At 41.3% G+C, this 16,940-nt stretch overlaps 2 protein-coding genes across 3 annotated transcripts in view; one reads left to right on the top strand and one right to left on the bottom strand.

Moving 5' to 3' along the window:
- Positions 1–4,547, top strand: part of LOC306967192 (chloride channel protein 1-like) — a 43,743-nt gene extending 39,196 nt beyond the window's left edge. The window contains exons 20-23 of the mRNA XM_079562111.1: positions 935–979; positions 1,082–1,186; positions 2,122–2,208; positions 2,490–4,547. Coding sequence (XP_079418237.1) covers positions 935–979; positions 1,082–1,186; positions 2,122–2,208; positions 2,490–2,921 — 669 coding nt within the window. The 3' untranslated portion in view covers positions 2,922–4,547. The remainder of the gene's footprint in view (positions 1–934; positions 980–1,081; positions 1,187–2,121; positions 2,209–2,489) is intronic.
- Positions 4,548–6,961: 2,414 nt separating this feature from the next.
- The window catches only part of fam131bb (family with sequence similarity 131 member Bb), a 42,321-nt gene continuing 32,342 nt past the window's right edge, over positions 6,962–16,940 (bottom strand). For both annotated transcript variants that reach the window (XM_079561348.1, XM_079561349.1), the window contains 5 exons: positions 13,608–13,820; positions 11,963–12,103; positions 10,167–10,444; positions 9,593–9,868; positions 6,962–9,399 (listed from right to left, as the gene is read on the bottom strand). In XM_079561348.1, coding sequence (XP_079417474.1) covers positions 9,199–9,399; positions 9,593–9,868; positions 10,167–10,444; positions 11,963–12,103; positions 13,608–13,820 — 1,109 coding nt within the window. In that variant the 3' untranslated portion in view covers positions 6,962–9,198. The remainder of the gene's footprint in view (positions 9,400–9,592; positions 9,869–10,166; positions 10,445–11,962; positions 12,104–13,607; positions 13,821–16,940) is intronic.

Here is a 16,940-nt window from a genome sequence, read left to right as displayed (position 1 = left end):
TGTGTGTGTTTGACCATGTAGTGACCCAGCGGTTGTATGAGTGATCAGCATGACGCCTTTACTTTCGATCTCGGTGGTCTCTACAACGCTCCAGGATCAATTGTTTTGGAGGTTTTCTGGTGAGAGGGTCCGTCAGCAGTTATAACCTTCCAAACAATTAATCCTGGAGCGTCCTAGAAATCACTGTGATGGAAAGTAAACGCATCATGCTGAGCACTCATTCAGCCACTGGTCAAATACAAGGTCAGATATGCAGAGATATATCAGCTTTTTTTTCACATAAAAAGTTGCATAATGCACCTTTAAACGCAATGCATGATTAGCAGGGTCTCAAACAAATGAAGAGTTCGCTCAGGATTGCATAAAGGACAGTGAGTTCAAGTTAGGATGTGACTGGAGCAGGTTATAAACACACAGCAGTGATGGTCCATCAGTAACCAAATCCTGAGTTAGCTCTTCATTTGTTTGGGACCCTGCTAATCATGATTCGTAAATATAAAAGATTGGACAGAGGAAGCACAATGCCGATCTTATTGTCCAGGAAGAAATCACGTGGGGCGACTGTGCATATAGCCCATTGTCACGTATTCTGTACGTGTATTCTGTGATATATCTGTAGGCCCTATGCTCAAGGCCCTATGCCTTGAGCATAGGGCCTTGAGCTGTATGCTCAAGGCCATTAATGTATACAATGAACTTATTTCTGACTTAATTAAAGGGTCTCAGAAAGAGAGACCCTTGTGGTTTGTTTGAGGATGGCTGTTAAAAGCAGCTCCATTGGCCCACACAATGCTAGAAACGGCCTTCGGTCACGTGAACGCGACGTATACATTCAGCATACAGACCTGTTAGAGCAGCTCATGTCATGGAGCCACCAGAGGGCACCTCACTGTCTTATTTACTACACTTGTAATGTTTGCCCTCCCCCCTTCAGGAGACTGCAGCCCCTACGTTAACTGACACCATGACTCCAGAAGAGGTAATGCATTACAGAGCACCCTCATAGCTAACAATGAGTCCATCAGGAGTCTCAATCAATAATATCTGTGTCCATTTCTGTGGCTGTGATTGGCTGAGGCAGATCAAAGCCTGGGAAGAGGAAGAGCTGGATAAACCAATCGATATGGAGCAGATTCGCATAGATCCCTCCCCGTTTCAGCTCGTGGAGAGAACGTCTCTGCACAAGGTGATTTGGAATTTATCTTATTTTTTTAGCACTTTAGATGGGTTTTATTTAAAAGCTTGTTTTTATTCATGTTGTGAAAGAGGAAATACAATAGTTCTTATAGAAGACTGAAATTATATTATTATTCATTTACAATGGCTGTTGTGTGGCGGAAAATAACTGGGAAACAGTTCTTCAGCACTGCCAAACACTTGTGACATTAAATGTATTTATTCATTTCCAGGTAACTTTACATACATTTACTTGAATGTCTTCTGAGGCAGATGGTTTTACAGAATACAGTGCAGTCTTGCAAACATTGCAGGAAAAAAGTCAGTCATATGAAGATTTCAATATGAATGGTTGTAATTATTTAGGGCAGTGGTCCCCAAGATGGGGTCCGGGGGGCCCCCTGGTGGGCTTTAGTATAGACATCCTGCAGGGGGGCCCAAAAACTTGTCTACAAACAGGTACACTGGAAAAGTTTGAAAGAAAGTGTTCAAATAAACACTTCCAATCAGGTTTTAGCCAAAGATCATTGCCTTTTTTGTTATTTTATGAAATTGTAAGCAAAACATCTTTTGAATAAGGTAAATTCTTTTTATTGGGGGGCCTCAGTGAAAGGTTGATAACTATATTTGATCTCCACTTAGTTTGTATCAGCTTTGCAAACCCCGCAGGTCAGACCTCTGCCGACAAGTTCTGAAACACATTTTAATCCATTATTTTAGCAGGTCATATTTCAGTCTTCTCTCAAACCTCAAGTGGATGCGTTCATAAATATGCACTATGAACTGGACCTTTATTTTTGAATATTAGCTTTGCAAATCTAGATGAATTCTCAATATCTGTCAGAACAGTTGAATAAAATATAGTCCTTCAGCCATACTTGAGAATGTTCTTTGATGATGGCCCTTGACTCACTCACACACACACCTCTCTCTCTTTTCTGGCAGACACACACTCTCTTCTCGCTGCTGGGCCTCAGTCACGCCTATGTCACCAGTATCGGGAAGCTTGTGGGCGTTGTGGCACTCAAAGAGGTAAAGACAACAATCAACAGCTTCACCTTTTTGTCCTGCTACTTTACATCCTTCTTCTGTTAAGGACTTACATAGTACAGTTCATTATATTGTACTATGTATTAATCGAAGTGGTGTTAAACTAACTATGGTAAAAGTGCATTGATTATGAATCGCAACTTTAAACATATGTAAATTGCAAATCTAATCACTTTTGCAAAGCTTTGTTAGTAAATTTCGGAATTGGATGTTTTTGCGATGTTGTCCAGTCCTACTTGATATTTTTTTGTTTCTGCTCATAGTTACAAAAGGCCATAGAAGGCTCAACTCGCAGCGGCGTGAGGCTACGTCCCCCTCTGGCCAGTTTCCGAGACGCCAGCAGGAAATCCAAGAAGCACCAGCCGCCTTCCACCCCGTCCTCTCCCACGCGGGACAGGGAGCTCTGGGGAGAGGCCGGGAGTCTAGCGGGAGGGGGGGAGATGGTGCGGAGCGTATCTAACCATGACTTCCAGAGAAAAGCTTCGTCATCCAGGCTGACCTCCCTGAGCGACACAGCACCTTCATCACCCGGGAGCATCTCAGCGTCAGGAGGAGCTGAAGGCAGTGCCGAGGAGCAGGTGTCCCCGTCTACCTCCTCTGCACCCTCCTCCCCCCTGACACCCAACGCCCCCGTGCTCTCCCTGTCCTCCCTGCAGGAGGAGAGGGAGAGCGAGGAGTCCGATGAGCCCATTTAGGAGAGGAGTTTTGGAGGATTACAGACTATGCGCGTGTGGGTACGGGCAGCTCGTGGCCTGCTCACAGCATTCACTTCTGACTATTGCAAATGGACTTTGTTTTTTTCTACTCTCGCTGCCGTTTTTTCACTCCTCTGATCTCAGGTGCCTTCCTGCTTCTTCTGAACTGCACACGGACAAGTGTTCAGTGCCGTTTCACTGATCAAAATGCCTTCGATTTCATTTGTGAGACAGAAATGAACGAAATAATAATAATAATTTAAATTGAATTATATTAATGTGTAATGTGGAACCTATTGATGATTTGTGTATGCTTTTATTTAACAAAGGCGACGTCCAATGAAAGGTTAATGCTTTGTCTCCAGTTCCACTGAGCATCTTCAAATTATATTTGCTCAATTATAAATATTCATGTCACCCACTATTAGTCTGTATTTGATTTTTTTTTTTCTTTTCTAGAAAATATTAAAGATTTCAACATGTATTTTATTTCTTGTTTTTGCTTTTTCATTAAATTTCAGGCCAAATTTTTAGCTTGATTCCCCATGAGTTTAAACCAACAGGGAGCTGTGCCACAGAGGCTCGCCTATGAGAATGTGTCGCTTATGTTTCTGTGGCAGGAGAACCCTAAAAGAACTGGGCAGGAGATTTCTTGGAAAAGGGCGACAGGCTGGATTAAGCGTCTGCCAGTTCGTTCAGTGATTTCTGTTTTGTCTGACAGCCACCGATGAGCTGCCCAGAGCCGCTCTGCTGCAGCCAAAACCGTTATATTAAGATCAGTCGCGTGCAGATATGAAGCAGAGGAGATGCGACAGGGAGTGTCATGATGTCGACAAGAACAACAATCATTGAGGCCATACATGATATCCTTATTTCAGATTATTACACTCGACAAATAACAATTTCTGATTTTAAAGCTCAATTGCTTACTTTGTTGGTCATTCAAACATGTTTAATTCTTTATTTGTTGATTTATTTATTAGATATGTTTGTTCTATTGGACAGTACAGTAGCACTTTGTTGCTTCAAAATTAGCCAAAAGCAGTATTTTCATTTTTTCCTTACTCGAAACATGTCCCATACTGGAATTCTCCATTGTAGACAAAGGTTCTGAAGCCATCATATGTACTGGGTTGTTTCAAGGACGTTTTGCCTCTCTCCTCAAGTAGCTTCACCAGTATAAAATCCTTTGAAAATGACTCAGTACAGATGTCAGTTTTGTCTACACAAGCAATGAATGACTAATTTTCAGATGGGAAATGTATTCTTTTTTTTTTAAAGTGTAAGATCCTCTTAATTAATTCATTACTTTGCACTAACCATAAATGACGTCCACGAAGCACATGTACCGTTTGTGTGTTTGTTTATTTGCTCTTTCTCCATCATCAGAGTTAAAATAAAACAGGTGGAGGAGGTTCTGTCGTGCAGGAGAAAGAGGGAAAGGAATAAACGGAGATCTGTTGACAGAAGAGGAACCCAGCGGAAGAACCGTCCCGTGACAGCCGCCCGACAACAGCATGCATAGGTGTGAGTGTTGCTTCAGCTCAGATGACGAGTCGCATTTAGACAAGACAATTTTACAGCCTTTCAAACACACATCCTGAGTAGGTTGCGTTCACGTCATGTCGAGACCCATTAAAGAAAAAAAATCGAGATGGAAGGCGAGACAGAATTAGATAAGATTTGGTGTTATAGTGTCAAAATGCAAATGTTTTATGGTTAATATGCAATTACAGGGCTTACCCAGATGAAACAATACAAGTTTACGTCAAGTGGTGACGTCACAGCTCTACTTCCGGTCCCGAGATGTGCGTGAAGCTACAAAAAACTCTTAAAAACAGTATGTACAATATTTCTGAAACTCAACTGTTGCTGAACATACTTATTTAGAAGGCCTATTAGCCAAAAATGCTGTACCTACTGCTATAAAAGTAATATTTACGCAAATCGGTACATCCAGGTTAACGGAGATAAATGCTAACGACGCAGCAGCTACGCTAACCCCGGAAGTAGTCACTTTAGTAAATATTACTTTTTTAGCAGTAAGTGCGGATTTTTTAGCGAATGAGTCTAATAAATAAGTAGGTTCAGTAACTCCCTGTTGAGTTTCAGAAATATTGATGGCTGATTTGAAGAGTTTTTAATGTTTTTTTCAGCGTATCTGCTTGTACCCGGAAGCGGAAGTCGTGACGTCACACTTAACAACCATAACGTGAACGCAACCTATCGTTCTACTCATGTTACGAGCGTGATTGCCTTTCATTATTTCCCCTTTGGTCGAAAAACCAACATAAAAACAAAACAAAACAGTGATTTCTTTTTTTTACTTTTCCAGGCAGTGATTCTTCCAACAAATCTGCAGAACAGCTATTGCACACGGACAGACAGACAAAGACAGACGCAAGTACAGAGACCAGGTACAGAGAGATAGAAAGAGCTGGAGAAAGGCAGCGGACCAGAAGCATTTGAGCGCCATGCCAGCAGACGAATATGGCAGTAGGAGAGAATCATACAAAAAACAGGAACGTATTTTGCAAATCAGTGCGTTAACAGAGACGTGATCTTCACACCTAAAACATTTACAGAAATATTTGGCTTCTTGTTATTAGTTTCAATCATTCATTCATACATTTTTTCAGCAAAAGAAAATAGTAAGAAATTAACCCACATTGAAGCAGTGTCTTTTCTGGTGTCAAGCTCCAACTGATTGACACTTTGAGGAAACAGTCAAGCCCAAACAATCCAGGTTTTCCAACATAGCAAACAATAATATCTAGATTAGTGAAATTCAGAATATTAAGCTTAATTTGAGTAGTTTTGACTGGGTTCAACTTCAATTCTGGGACCTACACTTGATAGCATTAGCAGTAGCTACGTTAGCAGTAGCTACGTTAGCAGTTAGTTGCGTTAGCAAAAACTATTTTAAAAAGTTAAATAAAAAGATGTTCAGCTGCCAATACGCCTAACACACTAACATTGCTTCTTTGCATTTTAAATCCTCAGTATACTATCTCCAGCTCTATATTTACATTTTCAACACAATGATCTACAAATCGTATGACAGCTGATCTCCATGGCAACGCAGGACTGTCAGCGCCATATTGGAAAATAACAGGCAGCTTTTCATGGACTTAAAGTAGGTAGAAACTAATAAATCACATAATAATTATATGTCCATACACAGTGAAAGTTTCAAACATTTACACAGCATCTTTCAGTCGGCAGTAAAGTTTTTATAATACATTATGTTAGCTTTGTAAGCTAGTCACAGTTGCTAATCATCCGTTAGCATTTTAGACAAAATACTTCAATATATAGCTATTGTTATACTTTAAGATGCATTTTGAGCAGTGCTCTGTGGTCGTAGTAATTCCTGTTGTCTCTCCGTGTCAGTAAAAAAGTGAGAAAGGCAGGATAGATGAACAGTTTGTCAATTCAATGCCATTATTTGCATTAGGAACATTATCCAATATGGCGGCAGGTATGGCATTTTTCTCACGAAAACTTATAAATAGAAATTGAGAACTAGAAAGAGATGTGATGAAAGAAGCTCAATAATCCTAAATAAATGCAAATCTTAAAATGTCAAATTCTCAAATCAAGTCAAATATTCTGAATTCAAGTCATTTTAACTCAGATATTCTTTTTGCAAAGATCTCAACACTTTGAACAAAAAGATTCTGCTTCCAGACGAGTTCATCACGGCCACACGGATAGGCTACTCTCTGTACAAGCTTTCAACTGTTCTCAACCCCCAAAGATAAATGTAAAGAAAATACCTGCCATTGTGTAAAGACATTCTGCACCGTAACAAAAAGGAAAAGAAAATATACATGAGTTAAGAACGCAGATAGTTTTGTTTAAAGCCACACGGCGGAACATTCCCGGTTGTGTGTTGCTACTTCGCAAGAACAATTGAACTGTTGCCTGAACATAAACGGACAAGGAGACCAGCTGCTGATGTCCCGCTCCCACCAGCAAAGTGATCTGAGGGAGGTGAGCTCGCTTACAGACACGTCTTTTTACAGTAAGCTTTCACAATTAAATCTAAATCCGTTAAACCTACTCATAATGATAATAATAATTTTCAAGGCATTTTAACTCATGTATATCCCTTTTTCTGCAGTGTCTTTGCCCTTTTCAGCCCTGGGTTTGTAACATCTGCCGGTTGTAATGGGCTTCTTAAGTTGCTTGGACGGAGAACTCGCCTCCAGGACTGCAAAAGACATGATCCTGTGTTGCGTAAAGTGCTCAAAATGAGAGTAAAACCAGCGCTTTACGAGCCTGACGCCAACTCTAACTAGCTAACTAATCAACTAGCTAACTCAGAAGGGATCTTATCAAGTCAAGTATAAAAATAAACATTGCTCCAACATTGCATAAAGAAGCAATCAATAAATAAATTCATTCAAGTCAATAAGCAGTTTCTGTATTTTAAAAGTTTCTCACACAATCATTGAAGTGAGAGGAGAAGGTGCTCCCCAACAGAAAGCAATGGTTAACGATGGCTGGGTAATGTTCGAGTGGGTCATGCACGAGAGTCCATTGTTTTCTGTCCTTTCCGGGAATTTACCCTCAAAAATGTGAACAAAAATATATCCTTACTCTGATCACTCGCGCACACCAGCAGCTGCTTCACAGTTAGCACGATGCGCAGGAAGACGCCGATCCACTTTTCAGCCTCAAAGTCCTCTGTTCTGTTCCCTGATTCAACTGTCCCCTTTCTAAATAAAAACCCGGACAGTCCTTTCTTGCAGATGGAGTCGCTGGAAAGTTTCTCTATTTACAGCTTTAACATTTGCCCATTTTGATATCCTTTTCATGGATGGTGGCGTGCACAAAAATCAATACAAAATAAAAATAGTTATTGTGATTTTGAATAGAAATGCCAAAAATGATGTGTAAAAAAATCATACTGCAATTGAACAGGTCTCGAGAGGCGATTTTTGATCAACTTAAGAGTATTTACATTTATGTGACAGACCCCAGACTGGAGGGAACCCAGTGCAGCCCGTCTATTGCTGGTTACAATTTAGATATAAATGTTTTGCATGTGTTTGTATGTGTGAAGACGGTGGTGTGAGTAAACCAGCTTTGAATCTGTGACAACTGAAAACAGCTCCTAGTGTCTTTTGATGCTCTACTTCTTTATGATTAAAGATTAATAAAAATATGACTGTGTGGTTGTGAACAGCCCCCGATGTACTGCCCTCTGGCCTCCAGTACATTCAAAAAGTGTTATTGTCTTCATTTTATCGCAGCTCTGTCCATGAAAAAGCATCTGAGGGTTTGTGTTGTTAAGTGGCTCGGTTTTGGTTGTCGTGGTGTGAAAGCTTTGACAAATGGGTCACAACAACAGTCCAAAGGCAGCCTCTGATCTGTTGGATTGCATCAGTGCAAAAAAGATTTGCTTATGCAGCGCTGTCTTTGTTTCCTCTTAACTCTGCCTTCACAGGCCACCGCAGTCATACTATGGTTCAGTGCAAAGTCTATACAGTGCTGTATAGGACAGGTACTCCATAGTACTCTGGAGAAACATGCATACAAAGACAGTAGGAAGCACACTATTGTACAGTACAATCCTCTCTGTGCAGTGACGTGTGCAGTCAGCAGGACAGGCCTGTCCCTGGGTTGTGCCTCAGGCATTCTGGTGCCACGATACAACTTTTCTCCTGGTGCATTTCACTGAAACACACTCTTTTTCAGTGTAATATTGGGTCCTGTTTGAAGTATCCTTTATCTTTTTAACTGGGATAATAATTTGATTAAACACTATCTAATATGTTGAAGTAACAGCTGTAAACAGAGTTTCGTTCTCCCAAAGGAAAACATTTAAATCTTATCATTATACACGTATACACGGATTTTTCTTAGTATTTGTTTGTTGCTTTATTAGAAAATTATTCTTATTATAATGTCCTATAGTGATTTGTTATTATTCGTAGATGGTGACTGGTTTCTTGTCTTCATAAAAGCATGCATGTTTCCATGACCTCTCTGGATCTTTGTGGGATTTCGATCCCTGATGGAGATGCCACAGTCTGGTGGTGTCCTTTCCTTCTGTCTTCGCTGGTGCATCTGCTCTGTTTCCTTTGGGATGTAAGGCTTACAAAGAAATAGTGTCCTTTGCATCATTTCGATTGAGTAAGAGTCAGCGTGTCACCCCCAATGACCAATGAACTGAGTCTTTGATACCTGAAAAGGAACAGATTATAGATATATATGGTATTGTTATGCTTCCTTCAGCCTCAGTTTGTAAAAAGGAGTCTCAGTTGTTTTAGTTGGTCAACCCCTCCCCCTCTGGCTCCGGCTGCTTCAGCAGCATCTGACTGAGGCCACTGACATCACAGACCTGCCGCTCGGCAATTGGCTCGGGTGGTGGTTGTCCCGGGCTACTGCCCCCAGATGCATCGCCTTGCTGTGTGGGCGGGGTCAGTGTGGCGGCCTCTGGCTCCATGCACAGTGTCACATCTTCCTCCTACAAAACAGATGAATAAGTTATATATAAAAGACCATTTAGACACGAACAAAAGAGCTGAACCACTACGTAATAACTGTCAAAAGACTGTCAGAACACATAGTACGTAAGTGCCGTAGTACTTCTGCCCTCACTGTCTCATTGTAAACAGGCACACTCATTATTTCTGTAGCTGAGCATATGTTGACCTTACCTTGACCTCCTCCTCTTCCTCCTGCTGCTCCAGCAGCGGAGAGTGTTCACTACCCACACTTCCCACCAGCTCTTCTCCCGAGGGCACACAGAGACTGGGCTCCACCACCGCAGACACCCCCATGAAGGCCCCCGCCTCAGCCTGGTACGCCTCCATCTGCCCGCTGTTCCACAGGTCGACCAGCGGCGGGTGCACCTGCTGCACCAGGCTGTGGATGGTGCTGTTGGGTGTTGCTTGTAAGGAGTGGTTGGTGCTGTGTAGTCTGTGCTCCAGAGACTGTATTCACAAAGAGAACAGAGGATCAAAACTAAAACAGGATTAGAGCTGAAGAAAGACGTGAGAGAATACACAAGGTAATGCCTCAATAGAAACGGTTGACAAAATGACAGTGTACCATAAACACTGTAAATATTAACGAGTCTATTCTGCAGAAGAAAGATTTGCATAACAGCGACTAGACTCAGTGGTGGTGCTCAGGAGGAATGCTTTTGTGCAGCTGCAGCCATATCGTGAACAGGTTTGTCTGTGAATGCATTTATCTTCACAGCGTTTGCACTGAGCAGGGAGTACCCACCTGTTGTTGCTGATACTGCATTAGTTGCTGTTGCTGGTAGTGCTGTAACTGTTGAAGCTGCTGGAGCTGCTGCAGCTGCTGCTGCTGTGTCATGAATTGCGTGGCCTGGCCCTCGTACGCCTCAGAGCCCATCATGAAGGAAGAGGCTGGAGGAGAGGCCACCGCCGCGGGGTTCGAGTTGATCGGGTCCCAGGCATCTGACGATGACAGGCAGTAATGACCCTGGGAGACGTACGAGTGCGGCCAAACCTCTGCGGCCGTGTGATGCAAGATCGGGTCTGGACAAGGTAAAATAAAGAATTTATTATTTTATTAATCCATTACTTAACCCACAGTGCGGAACATTTAAGGATGTCTATGCAAGCACAAGAAGACACAGGCAAACACATTCAAAACCTTACATCATGAAACAAAAACAAATATACAATATACGTAGCTACACATGTTCAAATCAGAGTTACTTCGACTCCAAGCATTTTAAACTCCAAGATGTTTAATATAATACCAGCCATGGCCAGAAACTATTTTAAATTCTGGCTTGATCACATCTGTTCTGCATAGATGGCTAGTTTGACTCGAGGCTTGAATAAAAATGCCATAGAGACATAATATTTTCAAGTATTATAAGAAGGTAAGATCAAGAAAACGTGCCTACCCCGACACTAGACCATCAGCTTTGCTACAATAGAGTAAATGTTTTTGCTACTCTGCTCATCTCTGGGCAAGAGCACTAACAACTCGGTGCCGTTTTACAACAGAAAAGCATTAGGGTGCATTTTACCCTGACACTTCAGTAGACTCAGCAATAATTTTTGTTTTGTTTTGTTCTCAAGGGAAGAGTATAAATCAAGCTTTAAAAGTACCCACCTCCTCATCCCCTGTTATTACAGCCAGTTAGCTTGAAAATTAGATTATTTTATGCTAATGGCTTAATAAAGCTTCAGAGCCTGTGGAGGCATTGATGCTTAGATCCACAACAACAAAGAGCATTGCACGGCTCATTAAAATCATATGTGCAGAACAGCTAATGCCATAAGGGCTGAGGATTTGCATTGAGGGGACAGGGATAAAAAAGGAAACATACATTGGCTAAGTCTTAAAACAGTCATATTATAAATACTATATGACAAAAATAACATAAACAGATGCACGGCCTGGCTTTACCTTCATTGAGACAAACAATATGTTTGTCCTTCAGCCACAGCAAATTAAAAGGCAAAACCATGTCCTTACTATAAAACCACATAAAACTGGTGTCAGATCCTTGGATAGTTTGCTTCTTGTTTATTTTGTCCTTAAAATGTAGCTTTAAGTGTTAAAATCGCTGTAATACAAAGTGCATTAGTCTCCTAAATGCTTTTCATTGCATAGTCCTATGTCATTTACAACTGTGTTTCCTATGACTCTAGAGCCATGGTTCCTAAGCTTTTCACAATAAGTATCAGCTCATAAAATATTTGACCTATCAGAGTTTGAGAACCACTGCTTTAATAGCCTCCAATCAAAACATGTCACGTTTGCGTTTAGCCAAAAATCTTCCATTATTTAGTTGATCGCTTTATACTGTATATAAAACATGGTGCCCCTAACATTTAGACCCTTAAGGATGTGTTCTGTAATGTGTGTCCTGATATTAGTTAAGCAGTTAAATATTTCAATCTTCTCTCCAGGATAATGTGCACTAAATCATAATTGTAGAACATATCAAATCGCAGCACTAGAAGAATGCTATTCCCTGTGTTTCTCCAAGGTGATGCCTCTGAGGCTCGCTGTGTTTGCCCTTGAGTTGGCCTTACCTCGGCTGGTGATGCTCTCCTGGTTGACCTCGCTGAGATGCGCGACACTGCCCTGATTGGATCCGGAGCAGGGGCTCTCTCCGTCCAAAGACGACCAGGCTAAAAGTGTGGCTTGCGAAATCGCAAACTGCTGCAGGATGCCTAGGATTATAGATTACAGGTCACTGTAAGGAGCACTGTAAGCAACTGCACTGAGAGCATACAAAATACTGTACACAGTGGGTGTAGGATGCATCATGCCCCTCTGTTTAATCCTACGCTTTTATGAAGAAGTCTGAGGCAGTGAACGTTATACAGAGCTTTATGCTGATACAAGTTAAAATATAAGCTGCTTTTTATGAGATGCACAACTCTCTCCCCTTGATAATGTTTTCTATCTTCGTTAAAAAAAAATATATATATAAAAGCTTCCACAAATATAAATCTGTATCATTTTTACATTGGTTGTACAATACATGTGACAATACATTTTGACTTTTATGAACTAAAACGGCACAAATATGATGTTGGGAGCAATGGGAAAGATCTGCACTTGTTATAAAGTAAAATCATTATTCTTTTGAAATATGCTTTTTCAAAAGTTTTTTTTTTTTTTAATGCAGCCATTCCCAGTCCGGGACATTGCAATGATCCGAAATGCTAATTGACTCTATTCAAAGGATTTTTTAATTTATTATTTTACAGCTATGAAAAGCAACAAATAGCAATGACTGTAGGCTAAATACTGGCTTAAAGCGGTGTCTTTTAACAAATCAATTAATTTTCCTAAAAAAAATTTTTTTTTGCAATGCACATTTTGTTTTGTAGACGTGTAATAATAATAATAATACATCAAACTTTTATACCGCTTTTTTGAACACTGAAAGACGCTTTACATGGGTCTGTACTTGCCTAGTGCCTCTGAGGTAGGGTGCCCCGGACCTCACTTTGCGAACCACTGATTTAGGGTAACCAGGGTACATTTTTTATAATTAACAAAAATATATGTATGCTAATGCTCCATATATGACTGACACCTTTAAAAAAAAATCTACTCAAAGCTGGCTTAAGTCCACTCAGCGCTGAACTTGAGCTATGCAGATGTCCTGGTGCATAATACATGTGTTTGAACCATGTCCTATCAACCAACTGCTGCACCTCTTTGTCATGCAGTGCATAGTTGCACACACATACAGTACATGTATCTAGGCAAAGGCATAAATTATCTCTGTGTGTTTCATTTTATGATAATTTGACACTTAATCAGCCTATGTGTTATGTGTCTTCCAATACTCAGATTTGCTGTTACTTCTTATTTACAGCATGTGCATGTGTGAGCGTTTGTGGAGCCGATCATTTTGACTCAATTCTTCTTATTATTAATGTCTTTTATCAATGTCCCCTTCTGTCAGCCGCTGGCACTCTAAGCTTTACTGAGGGACTATGTGCAGTTAGAAGCAGCTTTAGAGCTAATATTCCTGAGGGGAGGAGTTAGTTCGGCCCATGCCTCACTTTTTGGTTTACCTGCTTCAGTTAATTTTGACTTCTTACCCAACAGTTGTGCAAAGCTAAATGGTCACTTTCGGCTCGCTGGCCCAGATCATGATAAATATTCAGAACTGAAGTAAATTTAAGGGCATGTTGCAGCGTAGCAGCAAATGCGCACCTGCAGCAAAGCGCGCCTCCTTCTCCCCGTCGCTGAGGTCGCTGTAGGCGTCGTTCTCTAGCCGCCGCTCCTTCTCGGCCTCCTTGGTGCTGATGCGCGACCCCGGGCCGACTGTGGTCATGCCCCAGTTCTGCCACTCAATCATGTGGGCGACTCTGCCCTGGGCCATGGCCGTGGGCTTGGTGACCCGCTCCTTCATGGTCCTGGAGACTCCTGCAATAGTGGAACGCAGCCGCAGGGAGAGAGGGCAGAAGACAGAGAATGTATTATGATGAAGAATACATTACCAGAGGATGTGGGGGGGGGTGGGGTGGGGGGGTGGGGTGGAGGTGATGGAGAGAAGATATGAATTCAGCATGGGATATGGGAAACTGCTTTGAGGATGTGTGCGTGCCCTTTCTATCTGCATTTGCTTTAGGGGATAATACGCAACGAAGAATGTACAGCCCACTTTTGTAGACATTATCCAATTGCAATTATTCCAGACCAAGATTTGCAATTTATGTTTTTCAGCTTAGAGCGCACGTTTTAAACATTAATCTTTGAGAGAGGACTGAAAAAAAGAACTGCTATACTAATACAAGGATCAGTGGTCTAAACCAAGGGTTCTCAACTGGTGGGTCATGTGACCATTTTCAGTGGGTCGCAGGCCTACAGATACTATAGATACACTCTTTTCAATCATTTTTAATAGAAAACATTTATGCCTAAATCAACTGAATCCTGTAAATAAATACTTTTTTTTTTCTATTAACATGCAAAATATTTTAAGTACAATATAAGTAAAATGTATATTTCTTGGGCGGTTGCTTGTCATGATGTGTTGAAGGTTGGTCCAGAAGCCACACCAGTTGAGAGTCAGTGGTTCTAAACTAGTGGTTCTTAACTGGCTTCAAGACCCAGCATCACTTTAGGATGACAAGCCACTACCCAAATAAGAACTTAATTTTCAATATCTATTGCAAAATTTTCTCATAAGTTATTGTTGAAGAAGCGATTTTTCTGACAAATATTGCGATTCAATTTATATTTGATACATTTAAATGCATAAACTGCTAAAATGATGAGTGACCTTTATTCACCTTATTCCGGGGGCTCGCGTGGGCGCCGCCATGAATTGTGCCCGCCCCTTTTCTCCTATGTGTTATGGGACTGGAGAAGTCCACATAAAATCAGTCACTACACGAAAACAAAGCCGTTTTCAGGCCGCCCAGAGAAACGGTGCAGTGTTGACATGTTGGTGCAAATGAACATTGGCCATTTTACACAAATCAATCGACTAAACATCAGATTTGAGCAGAGAATATTTTCCCTCGTTCTCCGTTAAAATGAACGGGCTTCGCGCTCGACCGGAAGTGACTGGACAACGGAAGTGCAGAGGCAATGCAAAAGTGGCAAAAGTGGGCGGGGCGGAATAAGGTGAATACTGTCACACAGCATATTGTTGCTCAAACTGCCCCAGATTAGAATAATACACAATAATCTACTTTCAAAAAGATTTGGTTTTAAGTGGAAAGCGTCCTCTTCTGGAGGAGTTTGGCTTCCACCTTTCCCCGACATTCAGAGTACCTCGGGGGGACAGCCACGTGACTATAATAAGTCCGGGATGGAGTCACATAGCGGCTATCTAAACCCTTTAGAATCTGCTTTATGGAAACTCAGACCTTTTATCTGTTGCAGCTGAACTTGTGATCAGTTCTGATTGGTGAACATCTATCAAAAGCCAGAGACAGAAAAAATTATTGCAGTTGTCAAAACCTCGTGATTCGATATCGATAAACCTTGCTGTGCTACTAGATAACCTTCGAAAGACGAACACATGATCAAAACAGCTCGATAGCAGTGATTTATAAAGACTTAGGAAGTGCTTCTATCCTTTTTCAGAACATTGAAAGGGAAAGGCTTACGACCCACTGAAAATGTTCCTGCGACCCGACCCACCAGTTGAGAACCACTGGTCTACAGACTCAGAATGTTTTAAAACACCGTTATCTTGATGGTGGCAGAGGATATTGTGCTGCCGATGTTACTGCTGTCATTGAGATTAATTGCACTCATTCAGTTGACAATTTGATTCTATTAATAGTAATTGTGCTCGTATTTTTTTATATATACATAAATTTTTGTATAGATTATGCCTCCTTGGGCAGCTGTTTCGCTTTTCTCTCTCCCTCAAGACCATCCTTATCAGATCTTGTGTGTAATTAACATCATAGACAACCGATACGCAAAGGTATGTTTGATCTGTTTCTACTCGGTCCAAGTTTTTATCCCCCTGTGGAATTGAACTGTTTAAGAGCTGCGATGGGAAATGTAAGGAGCATAGCAATCTTCTTTGTAAAATTGTAGCATATTTCAAACAAAAAACATCCTTATTTTGGTGCTATTTTGGTGTTTGAGCTGGTGTTCAGAGGCTGTTGGGACGGGTTTATAAGCATCCTCATGACTGCGGCAGATTTCAGTCCTCATAAAAGTGTAAAAAGCATCCAATTTGCAATGTCTGCGGAGGTGGCGCTGACGTGGTAAATCGTTGCTAAGTCGTTGCCTGTTTAGAGAGACGGCGGGGAATGGAGGGGGAAAACAGATGCATCTTCTCTGACACAGGTGCATCATGGGAGGGGACAGGTTAATTGGGGTGAGGTGGCCGAGTGGCATGGGTAATGAGAGGTTGGCTTGTTGACATGATTGCTCTCACACCTCTGCTACACTGCACTGGCTCCTTTTCCTGTTTGCCGCCTGCTATATGTAAACACACACTAGGACTGGATTTAATTGCCCAACCAGGCTAATATCCTCAGCTAATTCTTCCAGAGTGAAATGAGCATTACAGTGGCTGAAAGATTTCCTTCCGTTCCTGTCTCACATCAAGAGGGTCTTCGGTTCTACACTGCGTTCCAAATTATAATGCAAATTGTATTTTTGTGTCAAAAAGGTAAAAAAAATAATGAAACTCATGGATGGTATCGTGCCTCAGGGCTCTATGACTGACATTAATCTCAGAGACCTGGGATGATTAGTTTTCAGGTTAAGCTCAGTTAAGGGAAAAACTACTGAAAAAGGGTGTTCCACTTTATTATGCAGATCATCATTTTCAAGCAATATGGTAAAGAAAAAGGGTCTCTCTGCTGATGAAAAGCGTGAAATAGTTGAATGCCTTGGTCTAGGTATAAAAACCTTCGATATTTAATGAAAGATTAAAGGGGCTGGAAGCAAGTTCGCCATTTTTTTGGGGCAAAAAATGGCCAAAAAGCTACAAAAAAGTGACAAAAAAGAGCCGAAAACACGATAAAAATGCAAAAAAAAAGCAATGAAAGAGCAACAAAAAACACAAAA

The sequence above is a fragment of the Gobius niger genome (genome assembly GCF_951799975.1).
Source record: "Gobius niger genome assembly, chromosome: 8".
In the NCBI taxonomy this organism is placed as follows: domain Eukaryota; kingdom Metazoa; phylum Chordata; class Actinopteri; order Gobiiformes; family Gobiidae; genus Gobius; species Gobius niger.
The sequence above is the reverse complement of the archived record's forward strand: the minus strand, read 5'-3'. Positions and strand labels throughout refer to the sequence as shown.